This window comes from Chlorocebus sabaeus, chromosome 10 (assembly GCF_047675955.1).
Source record: "Chlorocebus sabaeus isolate Y175 chromosome 10, mChlSab1.0.hap1, whole genome shotgun sequence".
Lineage (NCBI taxonomy): Eukaryota > Metazoa > Chordata > Mammalia > Primates > Cercopithecidae > Chlorocebus > Chlorocebus sabaeus.
The window spans coordinates 76,980,279-76,998,085 of NC_132913.1; the positions used below are offsets into that span (position 1 = coordinate 76,980,279).

Sequence of the window (17,807 nt, forward strand, 5' to 3'; positions counted from 1 at the left end):
GCACTAAATTGACATTGCTTATATTGGGAGTAGATGAACTTAAGAGGTTTGCCCCATGGCTTAGAATTGAATATTATAACAAAAATACAGTTCAATACTGAAAATAGCTATGACTTATATAATTCTATATTCCAGGGGCTACTCTATTCTATGAGATTTAAATGTATTAATCAGTCAAATTTTTATAAGGAATTTCCAGGTCATCTGCTCCAGAAGGATACTTGTGAGAGAGACAGAGAGAGAGAGAGGATATACATGCATGTGTGTGAACACCAAGAGGCTTTTACAACCTTCTACTATTCAATCCCATTAGCTCTGGGATGGAGTTCTGTGTTGATCCTTTAAAAAAGGAGACAACTCTTTACCAAGATTTGAGACACATGGAACAAACCATTTGTCTACCTGGGGGTGGGGGGAAATCCTTGAAGTAGGAGAATGTACATATATGGTTCATATTAAGTGCAAACATTCACATCTCTGTAAAAAAAAAAAAAAAAAAAAAAAGGCCCTGGAATAGTCCTCATAAATTAATATTTATTTCCATGGTAGCTAAAATAATGACATAGTTACTGGAAGAGAAATTCTGCCCCAAACAGTCACCAAGAACTTCCATGTTGCTACATTCAGTGGAAGAGTTTGTTCTCGTTTCCCCTGACCGAGCAGCAGCATCCAATAAAGTGGGCCATTCCTTTTTTTTTTTTTTTTTCTCACACTTCTTCGGCTTCTGTGACCAATTTTGGTTTTCCTCCTGCCTTCTTGGCTGTTCTTTCATTGTCTTCTTTGCTGATTCCACTCTCTCTACCTGACCTTTAAATGTTAAATTTATCGGGTCTCTAATCCTTGGTTCTCAACTCCTCATTCTGTACGCTCTCCCTTGGTGATTTCAACCCCACCCCTGGTTTCAATTACTATAAACCTGCCAAAATTTATACGTCTAACCGTTACTGCCATTCTTAGCCCTGAACTGTTTATCTAAAGCATATCTCACATCTCAATTTCTCTCACAGGTATTTCAAGGTCAATTATGTACACAACTGAACTCTTAATCTTGCCCTGATATCCTGTTGCTCCTGACAAAAATGTGGCTCTCACTTGGACACAACCTTCTTTTTCAACATATCCCCATTCAATCTGTCACCAACAGGCAACCTCATTATTTTTCAAATCTGTCCACAGTCCCTGAGCCCCACCTCCACTGCCACTACTCTAGGCTAATCCTTTGGGATGAAATTCAAAATCATTACTCAGCAGCCTGCATGATCTGTCGATCGCGCACCTCTGCAGCTCGGTTTGTGCCCCCATCTCTCTTGTTCCCTAAGCAGGGTTTTGCTCGGTTTCTCAATCATTTCAACTTTGTTCTCACTTCAATTCTTTATCTCCTGCTGTTCCCTGTTCCTGAAAAGCTACTTGTCCAGTTCTTTGCTTGGGTAGCTCTTTTTCATTTTCTAGGCCCGGAGGAGGAAAGGGCACTTCCTCAGGCAGCCTTTCCGAGCCCTGAGCTAGGTTAGCTTTCATTCGAGTGCTGTCATTCCATCTAATATTGGCACACTGTTAAATATAGCTGCGAGATGATCTGTTCAACTGTAAGCTTCTTGGGGTTTTGTGTCTGCCCTGTTTTCTAGGGTTTCCAGCTTGAAGCTCAGTGCCTGACTCATAATAGGTGTTCCATAAATGCTTGTTGAATGAAAGAATGATGATGGAGGTGGCATTCCAACTCGGGACTGCCTCAACGCCCCGCGCTTTCTCCTCTGCCACTCTGTTTTGGTGTTTTAGCAGAGGCAGATAGTGAGGGCGGCACAGTGCCCACGGCATGCTGCTGGACTGAGCGCTAAAGCGGGCTTGGGAAGATGAGCACGCGGCGGGTCTGAGCCAGCCAGGGGGCCGGACGCCGCCTGGGGGCGCTGCGGCTGCTGCGGGATGCACCAGGCCTAGTCGCCCGCAAGCTCCGCTTCAGGAGCGGCCCCGCCACCTCACGACCCGGAGGACCAACCGCTTCGACGCGCGTCCGGGCGGTGGCAGCGTTGGCCGGCGAGGCGAGGAGGGCCGGGCAGACGCTGTGGGGCGAAAAGCCCTGAAAGTTCCTCTCAGTTCCTTCCGGTGCGCCTCCCGCTGGCCCATGTAGGGGCCCTGAGGGCGGATTCAAGGCCCCGCGAGAAGTCATCTAAGGCGGCGACGACTGTTCGCAGCCCCACGGGAACGGCGCGGACGCAGCGCCCCTCTCTCGGACAAGAAAACAGTCATTCTAGAGTAGGTTCCTCCCCTTTCCTTGTTCTATCCTCTTTCCCGTGCCCATGGCTGACGCGAGCTGCTTTTGGACTTGGGTCTGGGCTTGAGTATGGACAGACGTGGGTTCTGTTTCTGAAAGGGGTAAAACCTCAGACATGTCCTGCAACCTCCTGGTCTCCGTTTCTGCCTCTATAAAGTGGGCATAACAAGGTCTGACTCACTCACCTGGGGTCTCAGGTGTGGCGCCCAAACAAGCAGTATCAGCATTTCCTGTAACTTTACTAAAATGCATATTTCCTGGCCCCACTACAGCTCATTGAATCAGAAACTCAGTGGTGGGATTCAGTGATTTGTATTTGAACAAGCCCCAGGTGATTTTGATACAAGCTAAATTTTGAGAACCACTATATAATAGAGACCAATCCGATGAAATAAATAAAACCATTCTATAGTAAAGAGCCTGGCATATAGTAGATGCTCAATAAATAGTAGTTGTGGTTATTATTATTTAAGGAATAGAGAGGCATTCATTGGCACAGAAATTGAAGGTTAAGCAGATGCTTCTTTCCTTTTCTTTTTCTTTTTTGAGACAGTGTTTCACACTTGTTGCCCACGCTAGAGTGCAATGGCGTGATCTTGGCTCACTGCAACCTCTGCCTCCCGGGTTCAAGTGATTCTCCTGTCTCAGCCTCCCTGAGTAGCTGGGATTACAGGCATACCACCACGTTTGGCTAATTTTGTATTTTTAGTAAAGACGTGGTTTCTCCGTGTTTGTCAGGCTGGTCTCGAACTCCTGACCTCAGGTGATCTGCCTGCCTCGGCCTCCCAAAATGCTGGGATTACGTGCATGCGCCACCGCGCCCTGCCCTTTCCTTTTCTTTCATGCAGGTCATTTAGTCTTGCTTTAAAAAACTGAAAGCAAAATAAATATCCATATGGTTTGGCTATTTATCCCCGCCAAATCTCATGTTAAAATAGATTCCCCAATGTTGGAGGTAGGGCTTGGTGCGGGGTGTTTGGATTATGGGGGCGGATCCCTCATGAATGGCTTGGTACTTTCCTGGCAGAGTGAACTCTACCTCTGAGCTCATGAAAGATCTGGTTGTTAAGAGTAGACACTTCCCCTTTCTCTCTATTGTTCCCTCTCTTACCATGAGACACACTGGCTCCCCTTCCCCTTCCACCATGATTGTAAGCTTGGTCTCCCCAGAAGCTGAGCAGATGCTGGTGCCATGCTTGTACAGCCTGCAGACTTGTGAGCCAAATAAACCTCTTTTCTTTATAAATTATGCAGTCTCAGGTACTACTTTATAGCAACACAAACAGACACAAACATACACAAAAGAATGCCTCTCCAACAACAAAATAGGTATGTAACAGTAGCTTCTCACACATAAACTTAACATTTCTTTTTGACATGCATCTTCCTGTCTTTTGACTTCTTTGAAAAGCAGAACATGGTTAATGTTAAAGATTTTATAATTTTAATTAAAATTTCAGCTTTCATGTACTGCAGTTATTTTTAATTTGAAAACTGTAACGGTTGACCATGAAAAATTAACCTTATGTAGGTGAAAGGTACAGATTTATTTCTACAGAAATCCAGTGTCATTGCCATGTCAGATTTTATTGATAATCTTTTCCTTTTTATTCATTGCAGAAGCTTCAAAAAGGATACACTAGATTTAATTAGAAATGTTAAGATTGCCCAAAAAAGGATTACCTAGATTTGAGCAAGTTCAAGATGAAGAAACCTACCTGGAAAATTTAGCAATACAAAGAAATGCATCTGCTTTTTTTGAAAAATATGATCGGAGTGAAATACAAGAGTTACTAACTACTGCACTAGTTAGCTGGTTGTCTACCAAAGAGGATGTTCGCTCTCAAGGAGACCTCCCGTGTGGAATTATGAGTCAAATGAATAACGTAGGCTTCTCCACTGCAATCCTACTGACTCCCGTGGACCCTACTGCCCTGTTAGACTATAGAGAAGTCCATCAAATGATAAGAGAGTTGGCTATTGGAATTTATTGCCTAAATCAAATCCCTTCCATCAGTTTAGAAGCTAATTATGATCAGAGTTCTTCTTGTCAGTTACCTCCAGCTTATTATGATACCAGAATTGGGCAAATTCTGATCAATATTGACTACATGCTGAAAGCACTATGGCATGGAATATACATGCCCAAAGAAAAACGAGCTAGATTCTCTGAATTGTGGCGTACCATCATGGACATTGATGCCGACGGAAAACCTCAAACAAATAAAGACATTTTTTCAGAGTTTAGTTCAGCAGGTAAGAGAATTTAACACTTCTTAAAATTTTTTTCTTTTTTTCTTTTTTTTTTTGAGACGGAGTCTTACTGCGTTGCCCAGGGTGGTCACGAACTCCTGAGCTCAAGTCGTTCACCCACCCAGGCCTCCCAAAGTGCTGGGATTACAGGCGTGAGTCACTGCAGGTGGCCACTTCTTAATTATTTTTATTCAAAGCCATTTTTTAAATGTTTAAATTTTATTTTGATAGTTTTTGGGGGAACAGGTGATTTTTGGTTACATGGCTAAGTTCTTTAGTGGTGATTTCTGAGATTTTGGTGCACCGGTCACCCGAGCAGTGTACACGGTACCCCATGTATAGACTTTTATCCCTCACTCTCCTCCTACCTTTCCTCTAGAGTCCCCAAAGTCCATTATATCATTCTTATGCCTTTGCATCCTCATAGCTTAGCTCCCACTTATAAGGGTGAATGTAGAATACTTGGCTTGCCATTCCTGAGTTACTTCACTTAGAATAATGGTCTCCAACTCCATCCATGTTGCTGTGAATGCCATTATTTCATTCATTTTTATGGCTGAGTAGTATTCCATGGTATATATATTTTCTTTTTTTTTTTGGAAATGGGGGTCTCCCTATGTTGAACAGGCTGGCCTTGAACCCCTGGCCTCAAATGATCCTCCAATCTTGACTTCCTAGAGTGCTAGGATTACAGACATGAGCCACCGCACCCGGCCACCACTTTTTCTTTATCTACTCATTGGTTGATGGGCATTTAGACTGGTTCCATATTTTTGCAATTGCAAATTGTCCTGCTATAAACATGCGTGTGCAAGTGTCTTTTTCATATAGTGACTTATTTTCCTCTGGGTAGATACCTGGTAGTGGGATTGCTGGATCAAATGGTAGTTCTACATTTAGTTCTTTAAGGAATCTCCATACTGTTTTCCATAGTGGTTGTACTAGTTTACATTACAATCCCACCAGCAGTGTAAGTATTCCCTTTTTACCACAACCATGCAAGCATCTATTATTTTTTGATTTTTAAATTATGGCCATTCTTGCAGGAGTAAGATGGTAGCTCAGTGTGGTTTGATTTGCATTTCTCTGATAATTAGTGATGTTGAGCATTTTTCATATGTCTGTTGGCCTTTTGTATATCTTCATTTGAGAATTGTCTATTCATATCTTTTGCCTACTTTTTGATGGGAATGTTTGTTTTTTTCTTGCTGATTTGTTTGAGTTCCTTGTAGATTCTGGATATTAGTCCTTTGTTGGAAGCATAGCTTGCAAATATTTTCTCCCACTCTGTGGGTTGTCTGTTTACTCAGTCGAGTTTCTGTTTCTTTTGCTGTTTAAAAGCTTTTTAGTTTAATTAGGTCATATCTATTTATGTTTGTTTTTGTTGCATTTGCTTTTGGGTTCTTGGTCATGAACTGTTTGCCTAAGCCAATGTCTAGAAGGGTTTGCCCAAGTTATCTTCTAGAATTTTTATGTTTTCAGGTCTTAGATTTAGTTCTTGATCCATCTCGAGTTGATTTTTGATAAGCTGAGAGATTAAGATCCAGCTTCATGTGGCTTGCCAATTATCCCAGCACCATTTGTTGAATAAGGGTGCCCTTTCCCCACTTTACGTTTGTGTTTGCTTTGTCAAAGATCAGTTGCCCATAAGTACTTGGTTTTATTTCTGGGTTCTCTATTCTGTTCCATTGGTCTGTGTGCCTATTTTTATACCAGTACCATGCTGTTTTGGTAACTATAGCCTTGTAGTATAGTTTGAAGCAGGCAATGTGATGCCTCCAGATTTGTCCTTTTTGCTTAGTCTTGCTTTAGCTATGTGGGCTCATTTTGGTTCTATATGACTTTTAGGATTGTTTTTTCTAGTTCTGTGAGGAATGATGATAGTATTCCTATGAGAATTGCATTGAATCTGTAGATTGCTTTTGGCAGTATGGTCATTTTCACAATATTGATTCTACCCATCAATGAGCATGGGATGTGTTTTCATTTGTTTGTGTCATCAATGATTTCTTTCAGCAGTGTTTTATAGTTTTCCTTGTAAAAATTATTCACCTCCTTGATTAGGTATATTCCTAAGTATTTTATTTTATGTTATGTTATTTTACTTTCTTTTGTTTTTTGCAAAAGGGATTGAGTTCTTGATTTGAGTCTCAGCTTGGTTGTTGTTGGTGTATAGCAGTGCTACTGATTGGTGTTCATTGATTTGTATCCTGAAACTTTACTGAATTCCTTTATGGCATCTAGGAGGTTTTTGGATGAATCTTTAGTATTTTCTAGGCATATGATCTTATCATTGGCAAACAGCCACAGTTTGACTTCCTCTTTACCAAATTGGATGCCCATTATTTATTTCTCTTGTCTGATTCTTCTGGCTAGGACTTCCAGTACTATGTTGAATAGAAGTGGTGAGAGTGAGCATCCTTGTCTTGTTCCAGTTCTCAGGGGAAATGCTTTCAACTTTTTCCTGTTCAGTATAATGTTGGCTGTGGGTTTGTTATAGAGGACTTTTATTACCTTGAGGTATGTCTCTTCTATGGCCATTTTGCTGAGAGTTTTAATCATAAAGCAATGCTGGATTTTGTCAAATGCTTTTTCTGCATCTATTGAGATGATTTTTGTTTTTGATTCCGTCTATATAATGTATCACATATATTGACTTGCATATGTTAAACCATCCCTTCATCCCTGGTATGAAACCCACTTGATCATGGTGTATTATCTTTCTGATACACTGTCAGATTCCATTAGTATTTTCTTGAGGATTTTTGCATCCATGTTCATCATGGATATTGGTCTGTAGTTTTCTTTTTTTGTTATGTCCTTTCCTGGTTTGGATATTAGGGTGATACTGACTTCACAGAATAATTTAGGGAGAATTCTCTCTTTATCTTTTGGAATAGTTTCAGTAAGATTGATACCAGTTCTTCTTTGAATGTCTCATAGAATGCAGCTGTGAATCCATCTGGTCCTGGACTTTTTTGTTGTTGGCAATTTTTTATTGTTTCAAGCTCTCTACTTGTTATTGGTCTGTTCAGAGTTTCTGTTTCTTCCTGATTTAATCTAGGAGGGTTGTATATTTCCAGAAATTTATCCATCTCCTCTAGATTTTCTAGTTTGTACATATAAAGGTGTTTATAGTAACCCCAAATGATCTTTTGTATTTCTGTGGTATCGGTTGTAATGATTCCTGTTTCATTTCTAGTTGGGCTTATTTGGATCTTCTCTCTTCTTTTTTTGGTTAATCTAGCTAATCGTGTATCAATCTTATCTTTTCAAGAAACCAGCTTTTTGTTTCATTTATCTTTCATATTGTTTTCTTGTTTCAATTTCATTTAGTTCCGCTCTAATCTTTATTTCTTTTCTTCTACTTGGTTTGGGTTTGGTTTGTTCCTGTTTCTCTAGTTCCTTGCGGTGTAACCTTAGATTGTCTATTTGTGTTCTTTCAGACTTTTTAATATAGGCATTTAATGCTGTGAACTTTCATCTTAGCTCCACTTTTGCTGTAATCCCAGACGTTTTGATATCACTATTATCGTTTGGTTCAAAGATTTTTAAATTTCCATCTTGGTTTCATTGTTGACCCAAAGATCATTCTGGAGCAGATTATTTAATTTCCATGTGTTTGTATAGTTTTGTGGGTTCCTTTTGGAGTTAATTTCCAGTTTATTCCACTGTGATCTGAGAGGATACTTGATATAATTTTGATTTTGTTAAATTAATTGAGACTTGTTTTGTGACCTGTCATATGATCTGTCTTGGAGAATGTTAAGCCATTTTTTTAATTTAAAGGTAATTTATCTGGATCAAGGTGATGCTAAGAGCTTTGTGAAGATCTGAGGTCCTTGGAGGTTAAGGATCAGCAAGAGTGGGTGATGGTTTCCAACAGCGTTAGAGCCTTGACATTTCTGACAAAAATTGTGTTTACTTTTGTTTCCCTTTTTACAAATTTACCTGAGGCTCTCATTTGAGAGGATGTGGGACTGATGATTCCTCATTCTGAATGGGCATATGCCAAATTGGTAAAAAAACAACAGCCTCTTTTTAGATTCAGATATCTAGATGGAAACTTTCAGTATAGAAGTCAAATTCTAGAAAGTGATAAAGGTTAGATACATATTGATTAATCATCCACATGTTAAAGCCACGAGAGCCTTTGGATCATCCAGTTAGAGCACCAACAGAGACCTGGTCATGGCAGGAAGGAGCACATGTCTTGTTGTGTAACTAAGGGAAGAGGGCTCCTGCTTACTTGATGACAAAGTTAGTTACATCAAGCCACTTCATGGCCCAGGATCTGGTCTATTTCATCCAGCTGTGTGTCATATCTGAGGCTGCCACCCTCTATGAGGATTCCCTTGCAGTGGTGCACCTGGTCAGGGGATCAGAGACACATAGGAACATTCTAGTCAAGTTGTAGATGGAAAGCGAGAGCACCAAAAGACTAATGCTGTCTGTTTTCTACACCTACATTTTCAGGGGTGATACTCAAAACTACCACCAGCACAGTACTGGCACTGACCAATCAGAATGGATGTCAGCCATTATGCTGGAGCAGGGTCTCGGAGACCTCCTCCTTGTCATATTTACCCTTTTCTGGATCATGGAGCTTTTCAGGGGATCCCTGGGGAGGGAGGTATTCAATGAGCTTGGGGCTGCAGCAATTCAGTTTGCCAGTTGAGGGTTGTGTATTTTAACAATGTGGCGTTACTGATGCATATTAGCTAAATATCAGTCCTTTCCTGATAGGAAACTTACATCTTGAGTTCTGTGATTCTACTTTTAAAATATCTCTCAAAATCATCTACTTTGGCTTATCTCTACTGCAACACTGTAGTACAGGACACCCTTTTCCACTGCAACAGCATTCTGACTGCTCTCTGCCTCAAACCTTTTTAAAATTGTTTATAAATGAGGTTGGAAACCTTAACAAATTCAGTCAGTCTACTATCATGTGCCTGGGGATAGTGCTGGGTGTGTTTACAATAAAGTGCTTAATGCTGTTGGCTCCTGGACAATCAAAGATGAGCATCACAGCCATGCATGGTGGAATCTGTCTTTATTCCCAGCTACTCAGGAGGCTGAGGCAGGAGTGTTACTTGAGGCCAGAAGTTCGAGGCTGTAGTGTGCTATGTTCGCACCTGTGAGTAACCAGCACTCTGCAGCCGGGAAACATAGTGAGAACCCCATCTCTTAGGGAAAAAAACCAAGATGAACATTACACCTAGGAGAAATATTTTTTTCTCCCTCCACTGCACATTGGGTGTCTGCTTTAGAAACTTCAACAATGTGTGGTGCAAGCAATGGTAAATGACCACCAGCATACATACTAGACCTACTGAAGTAGTTTATAGGGGGAAACTCATGGTGGCAGTAGCAGGAATAGGCACAGGTTTCCCCATCATGCACCACACCTGGAGTACCACTGTGAAATCCTACAGGGCCAATAGTCAGACTCTAAGAAAGGGACCTGAACCCTTGGACTTTTATGCTACATGATTAAAGAAGCATCAGGTCAGAGAAAAGGATACAAGAGCAAGATGTTTTAGCCTAGGTTACCCTCCAAATTGCATCAGAAACAAGGACATGAGTCAAGTTAGTTTTTGAGAAATGATTCCAAGGAACAGGAGTGAGGGACAGGAAAAGTGAATAGAAAAGGAGGGAGCATCAACCCAAGAATGTGCTATTGAGCTTTTTCACCACTTGGGCAATTGGGATTTATTTCACTGGGACATTCTGAGGAGTCATATAGAATACACTGCAGAACTGCCAGCCTAAGGGATGTGCTATGGTCTGAATGTTTATGTCTCCCTGAAATTCAAATGTTGAAACCTAATCACCAATGGCATTAGGACATGGGACCATTGGAGGGTGATTAGTTCATGAGGGCAGACCCTCATGAATGGAATTAATGCCCTTATAAAAGAGGCCCCAGAGAGCTGCCCTGTCCCTTCCACCCTGTACGGATACAGCAAGAAGGTAACATCCATGAACTAGGGAATGGGTCCTCATCAGACACCACATCTAACTTGATCTTGGATATCCCAGCCCTTATAGCTGTGAGAAATAATTTTCTATTCTTTATAAGCTACCCAGTCTATGCTATTTTCTTATAGTAGCTCTAAATGATTAAGACAGGATAGATGAGGGAAGAGTATCCACTGGCTACTGTCTCTCATTAGCCAAAGTTTGAATGGAGGGTTAACTCGCTCATGCTTTCAGATTTGTTCCTACACCAGAATGGCTGGATGGGTTCCATCAGGAGTCTTAACAGCAGTGGCAGAGAAGCTTCAGGGCAAAAATAATCCTGTGGTGCACTTGAGGCGAGGTACAGTCAGGTCAAGTCTGTGTGGAGCAAAAACTACAGTTTAAAAATGTGGTCTGAAAGGATGTGAGGTAGGGAACAAAAGATGTCTAATACACAGTGTGACTCATGGAAACTTGGCTGCAGCCTTTTCTTCCAAGCTTAGTGTCAGAGACTGAGGGAGTGTACTACCTCTCCACTGGCATGATCAGAGAGCTGGTGTCCAAGCTTTGTAATTGCAGGTACACGGTGTCAAGCTAGCAGCAGTGTAAGTTGTTACATCACTATTCACGTTTGGGAAAACAGCAGCTCCTCTCTTGGCATGACTGGGAAACTGTTCACACCTTGTAGCTGACCATGTGATTACCTTAAACACTGTGCCACAGCGGATTTCCAAGGAATTGTGCAGAAAGCCAACTCTTTTTGGGAGGGCAGACTGCTGGGAATCGGTCTTGGCCAAGTTAACCTTTACCTCTCACTTAGCTTTGCACTGTGCAAACCACCAGCAACATCATTCTTTAAAAACAGTAGCAATAGTAGAGAATAGAGCACAACAAAAATCTGGTCATGTTACCCAGGTTTCTCAGCAGGTATTTTAGTTAGGGTGGATCCCTTCATCTAATTCATAAATTCTTGAACTCTTTCCAGAAGGCTAGGAGGATGGAAGGAAAGAAGAAAACATCTCATGATAGCAAAATAGCAGAAGGGAACTTTGAATAGAAATATTGAGAAAAAATGGGAACTTATTTAATATCACAAGTGAGTAATGTGAGTTGGGTTGTTTTTTTTCTCTGTTCATTCCCTGTCCTCTATCTGGAATGCCTTCTTCCTGCTCACCCCACACCACTCGTTCACATTCTTCCTATGGTTATTGCTACTCATTTTTTGATGAGTAGCATTTTTTGATTGATTCAGACACTGCCTCCTCTATTCGGACTCTGATCTGTGCACAGAAAAATACTTTGTATTTTGAGTTGAAATTATTGGCTTCATTTCTTTCTTCCTTATTAAGCTCCTTCTTGAGAGCACAGAAAATTGTGTCTTTTTTGGTTTGATTTTAAATTCTTAGCACCTTATACAGTGCATGACGTATAGTAAACTTTCAATACATGTAGAAATTAAATGGGTAATAATAGAATATAAAGGAATTCGTCTGGCACAGTGGCTCACACCTGCAATTCCAACACTTTAGGAGGCTGAGGTAGGTGGTTCGCTTGAGCTCAGGAGTTCGAGACCAGGCTGGCCAACGTGGTAAAATATACAAAATATACAAAATATACAAAAATTAGCCGGGCATGGTGGTGCACGCCTGTAGTCCCAGATGCTTGGGAGGCTGAGGTGGAAAGATCACTTGAGCCCAGGAGGTTGAGGCTGCTGCAGTGAGCCAAGATCATACCACTACACTGCAGCCTGGGTGACAGAGACCCTGTCTCAAAAAAAAAAAAGAGAGGTTAAAGCTGTGGAAACTTTTTTTCCCCTCATTCCCCTCATCCTCCAAATTTCATTTGATCCACTATTTTATTAAATTCTTTTTCATTATTTACTTTCCTGTGACTTTGTACGTGTTTCTTCCAGCTAATTTACATAATATGCACTTTGTTTTTTGATTTTTTTTTTTTTTTTTTTTTTTTTTTTAAAGGGACAAGCTTTTACTCTGTCACCCAGGCTTGAGTGCAGTGGTATGAGCTCAGCTCATTGCAGCCTCAGACTCCTGGGCTCAAGCGATCTTCCCGCCTCAGCCTCCTGAGTAACTGGGACTACAGGAATGTGCCACCATGCCCAGCTAATTTTTTTGTTTTTTATTTTTTATAGAGATAGGTCTTACTATGTCACTATGTTGTCCCAGTGGGGACATTTTCTTTCTTTAATAACTTTCTTTTTCTTTTTTTTTTTTGCTTCTGGTCCTTGATTCAGGGAACTTTATTTTTCATGATATGAACGATCATGGTTTTTTTTTTTTTTCAAGTAGCTAAGTTTTACATGCACTTATTACTAATTCAGTTCCAGTCTTTTGAAGGGAAATACTGAACTCTTCTTGATAAAAAATGGGATATGAAGTTCCATTTTTTCCTTAGAGATGTCTTTCTTGATAACTTCATCCTTCCTTTTGTCAGAACTCATTGCTTTAAGCCTACTTCACTTTCCTTTAGCACCCCTCCCTGCCCCTGGTCCTGTAATTCCAGTGTCTCTTTCATCTAAGAGGCTCTCCTCACCTGCCTGGCGACCCTTGCTGCTTGTTTTCATTTAAGAGTGAGGCAGGAACACTGGTAGACCTCACTGCAGAGTGATGAGGGGGAACCCCTGACATTCCACTGGGAAGCCTGTTACCCAGATGTTATATCTGCAGGTCTGTTTCCTCCAGTCTCCTGCTTGGAGGGAGGGCTGTGAGTCTGGGACCAAAGGAGGGGAAGTGCTGAACTGTGGATATCTCAGTTCAGCACTCAGACTCTCATTTAACTAGTTTTCAGCACAGCTGCTCCTCCCAGCCCTCAGCTGTGCTTTGTGCCCTTTTAGTGAGGAAGAGGAGGAGGACTGTGCTATCTGGGGAAGGTGATTAGGGGTCTCACTACACCTTTTGTTTTAAAAAAATTCTTACACCATGGCCTGTGCTTCACAGCCTCCACATAATGCTTTCAATTTCTAAGGCTTCTTGTGGTTTTTGTTGGCTCCCAGCCACCCCAAGCCATGAGGTTTTAGTGCTATCAACAATCCCTCTGGCTTTCTAGACTTCTTTAAACTGCCAGAATCCCTCTCATTTCTTTATAATTTATCTAACTATTTTGCAGAAAAGAGATGAATTATAGTGGCCATTTTAAAAACCCAAGAGTATTCTGGCCTTTTTAAAAAAAAGATTTGAGAAAGAAAAAAGGAAAAAGGAGGGGACACATTGACGTGTCATTTACACTTTAGAGCATATATACTGCAAACAAATGCCACATTTTCTACAGTCATGTCTTATGACTCCAAGCAGTTTTTCTCAAGCCTAAATTAAGGGGAACATTGTAGATATAACTTTTTTTTTTTTTTTTGAGACGGAGTCTTGCTCTGTTGCCCAGGCTGGAGTGCAGTGGCGCGATCTCCACTCACTGCAAGCTCCGCTTCCCGGGTTCACGCCATTCTCCTGCTTCAGCCTCCCGGATAGCTGGGACTACAGGCACCCATCACCACGCCTGGCTAATTTTTTTTGTATTTTTAGTAGAGACGGGGTTTCACCGTGTTAGCCAGGACGGTCTCAATCTCCTGACCTCGTGATCCGCCCGTCTTGGCCTCCCAGAGTGCTGGGATTACAGGTGTGAGCCACCGCGCCCGGCCGATGTAACTATTTTAAAAAGACTGTTTGACAAGAAGAAAGTCTTCAATTTCTTTGTAAATGGCAAGAAAATGTAGCACGGGAAATTCGTCATTTTTTGATAGAGTAAAATCAAGTTTTAATTCTTATTAAATGATGATTACTTAGCTGGCAGGTTCTTTGTTTATTATGTATGTCTAGCTTCTTATTGGCAAAAAAAAAAAAAAAAAAAAAAAAAAATGCAATGTATAATACTGCCTGAAAAACCAAACTCCGATTTTGGCCCAAGTGAGAAGCCAATACACTGGTTGAAGAAAAATCACGTTTTCTTGTTGTTCCATATTTTCCCTGATCAAAGCTAGGACTTATGTTGTATCTGTCTTCACTCTCCTTAGTAACCTACTCATCTATCTGCTTTTATCTTACACAATTTTGTTGGCATTGTTAAGTTAAGAATCATGAGATTTATAAATTTAGAATGGAGACTATTTCTTTTTTTTGAATTATTTTAAATTTTTGTGGGTACATAGTAGGTATATATATTTATGAGATATTTTCACACAGGCATACAATGCCTAATAATCACATCAGGGTAAATGGAGTATCCTTCACCTCAAATATTTATCCTTTCCTTGTGTTACAGACAATCCAATTATACTCTTTTAGTGTTTTTAAATGTGTAATAAATTGTCTGTAGTCACCTTGTTGTGTTGTCAAATACTAGATCTTATTCATTCTATCTAACTATATTTTTGTATGCATTAATTATCCCCACTCCCCTCCTGCCCCACCATTCCCTGCCACCTTTCCCAGCTTCTGGTAACCATCTCTATTTCCATGAGGTCAATTGTTTAAATTTTTAGCTCCCACAAATAAGTGAGAACATGCAAAGTTTGTCTTTCCGTGTATGGCTTATTTCACTTAACATAATGTCCTCCAGTTTCATCAAAGTTGTTGCAAATGACAGAATCTCATGACTGAATAGTATTCCATTGTGTATATGTACCACTTTTTCTTTATCCGTTCATCTGTTGATGGACACTTAGGTTGCTTCCAAATCTTGGTTATTATGAACAGTGCTGCAACAAACTTGGGAGTACAGATACCCTTTGATATTCCGATTTCCTTTCTTTTGGGTTTATACCCAGCAGTGGGATTGCTGTACCATATAGTAGCTATATTTTTAGTTTTTTGAGAAACCTCCAAACTGTTCTCTGTAGTGGCTGTACTAGTTTACATTCCCTCCAACAGTGTACTAGGGTTCCCTTTTCTGCACATCCAGCAAGCATTCATTTTTGCCTGTCTTTTGGATAAAGGCCATTTTAACTGGGGTAAGATGATATCTTCTTATAGTTTTGATTTGCATTTCTCTGATGATCAGAGATGTTGAACACCTTTTCATATGCCTGTTTGCCATGTGTATGTCTCCTTTTGAGAAATGTCTATTCAGATCTTTTGCCTATTTTTTTAATCAGATTAGATTTTTTTCCAATAGAATTGTTTGACCTCCTTCTATAGTCTGGTTATTAAGCCCTTGTCGGATAGATAGTTTGCAAATATTTTCTCCCATTCTGTGGGTTGTCTCTTCACTTTGTTGATTGTTTCCTTTGCTACGCAGGAGCTTTTTAAGTTGATGTGATCCCATTTGTCCATTTTTGCTTGGGTTGCAAAATGTGATTGTGAGATATTACTCAAGAAATCTTTGTCCAGACTGATATCATGAAAAGTTTGCCCGATTTTTTTTAGTAGTTTCATAGTTTGAGGTCTTAGATTTAAGTATTGAATCCATTTTGATTTGATGTTTGTATATGGTGAGAGACAGGGGTCTAGTTTTATTCTTCCATATATGGATATCCAGTTTTCTCAGTGCCATTTGTTGAAGAGACTGTTCTTTCTCCAGCATATGTTCTTGGCACCTTTGTTGAAAATGAGTTCATTGTATAAGTATGCATTTGTTTCTGAGTTATCTGACCTCCTTTGGCCTGTGCATCTATTTTTATGTCAGTACGATACAGTTTTGGTGACTATCATTCTGCAATATACTTTGAAGTCAGGTAATGTGATTCCTCCAGTTTTCTTCTTTTTGCTCAGGATGACTGGCTATTCTGGATCTTTCATGGTTTCATGTATATTTTAGGATTATTTTTTCTATTTCTGTGACGAACAGTGACTGCTATTTTGATATAGATTGCAATGAATCTATATATTTCTTATAAAGGGTTACAGTCTTCAAGCTGGCCATTCTGACAGGCACTTCGAGGAAGAGAGGAGCAAGACAGGAATCTAAGCTGAACTGTTTGGCCAAGTATACATATTCAGGTATACATATATGTAACAAGTTATAGGAAGAGCTATGAACATTCATGAAGTGGGTTCTAACATGCGTATTGAACAAACATGCATGTTACAAATGATCCATGTTCACTTTGGGGTGGAGACTTAACATATAAATGCATTACAATTAGGCTCTTATTATATGTCAGAAGGTGAAGCAGGGACTTGAAGGCATTCATGTGTACAGCCTCTGTAAACAGTCCAGAACCACATCATGGTCAGTAGTCTTACGAGGAGAAAGTTACTGAAGTCAGTCTCTTGTCCAATCAAAGCTCTACTTATGGCATGGGGAACAGGAAGGTCAGTTATGCAGCATCTGTTGGCGAATACGCCGTAATTATTTTAAAATTGCTTATCTTGAGGACAATGTTTGTTTAACTGTTAGAGAAAAAAGAAAAACCTTGTGACTGTTAGAACATAGTTTATTCTTTAAGTAGAGGGGTCTGTGACTTCACCCTTGCCTGGCATGGCCCTAGGTTTTATTTATAGTTTGGTATCTTATTGCCACAAAGAGTCCATTCTGTCAGTCTTATGATCTGTATTTTAATATTAATGCTGGTCAGTTGTAGTGTCTAAACCACAAAAGGAAAGGGGTATAATGAGGCATGTCTGACCTCCGATCCCATCATGGCCAAGAACTTAGTTTTTAAGGTTTCTCTGGGGTCCCCTTGGTCAAAACGAGTCTGTTCAGTCAGTTGTGGATGGTGCTTAGAATTTTATATTTGGTTTACAGCATTTAATTTTTCCTTTACTGTCATGTTAGTAGGATTTCACGATAAAATCCTGTTTTCAATCTTCCATATTTATCCAGAAGCCAAATATGAATTTTTCACTATCTCAAATTTTCCTTTTTTATCATGAAGGTTTGACTGATATTACAAAGGATCCAGACTTTAATGAAATCTATGATGAAGACGTGAATGAAGATCCAACATATGATCCCAATAGCCCTGAAGAAACAGCTGTATTTATGAAATATGCTGAAAATATTATGCTAAAGTTAACATTCAGTACCACACAAGTTCAACAGTATGAAAATGTCTTTATATTTGAAACAGGCTATTGGCTTACTAATGCTATAAAATATAATCAGGATTATCTTGATATCTGTACCTACCAGAGACTACAGCAAAGATTATATCTTCAGAAAAAGATTATTCAAAAACACTTTGAGAAGAAAAAAGATATCAGAAGAGGGATAGGATACCTAAAGTTAATATGTTTTCTGATTCCATTTCTACTGAGTTTAAAGAAGAAAATGAAAGTTCCATATTTAGGTAGTCTGCTTCAGCCTTTTTCAGGTAAGAGTATCACCAAAAATCAAATATAAAATATAGATATATATTAAATATATGTTTAAATGC

At 40.0% G+C, this 17,807-nt stretch overlaps 1 protein-coding gene across 1 annotated transcript in view; it reads left to right on the forward strand.

Annotated features, from left to right (window-relative positions):
* Positions 1 to 1,944: 1,944 nt before the first annotated feature.
* The window catches only part of ANKAR (ankyrin and armadillo repeat containing), a 73,140-nt gene continuing 57,277 nt past the window's right edge, over positions 1,945 to 17,807 (forward strand). Inside the window, exons 1-3 of the mRNA XM_007965617.3 lie at positions 1,945 to 2,247; positions 3,887 to 4,522; positions 17,307 to 17,744. Coding sequence (XP_007963808.3) covers positions 3,922 to 4,522; positions 17,307 to 17,744 — 1,039 coding nt within the window. The 5' untranslated portion in view covers positions 1,945 to 2,247; positions 3,887 to 3,921. The remainder of the gene's footprint in view (positions 2,248 to 3,886; positions 4,523 to 17,306; positions 17,745 to 17,807) is intronic.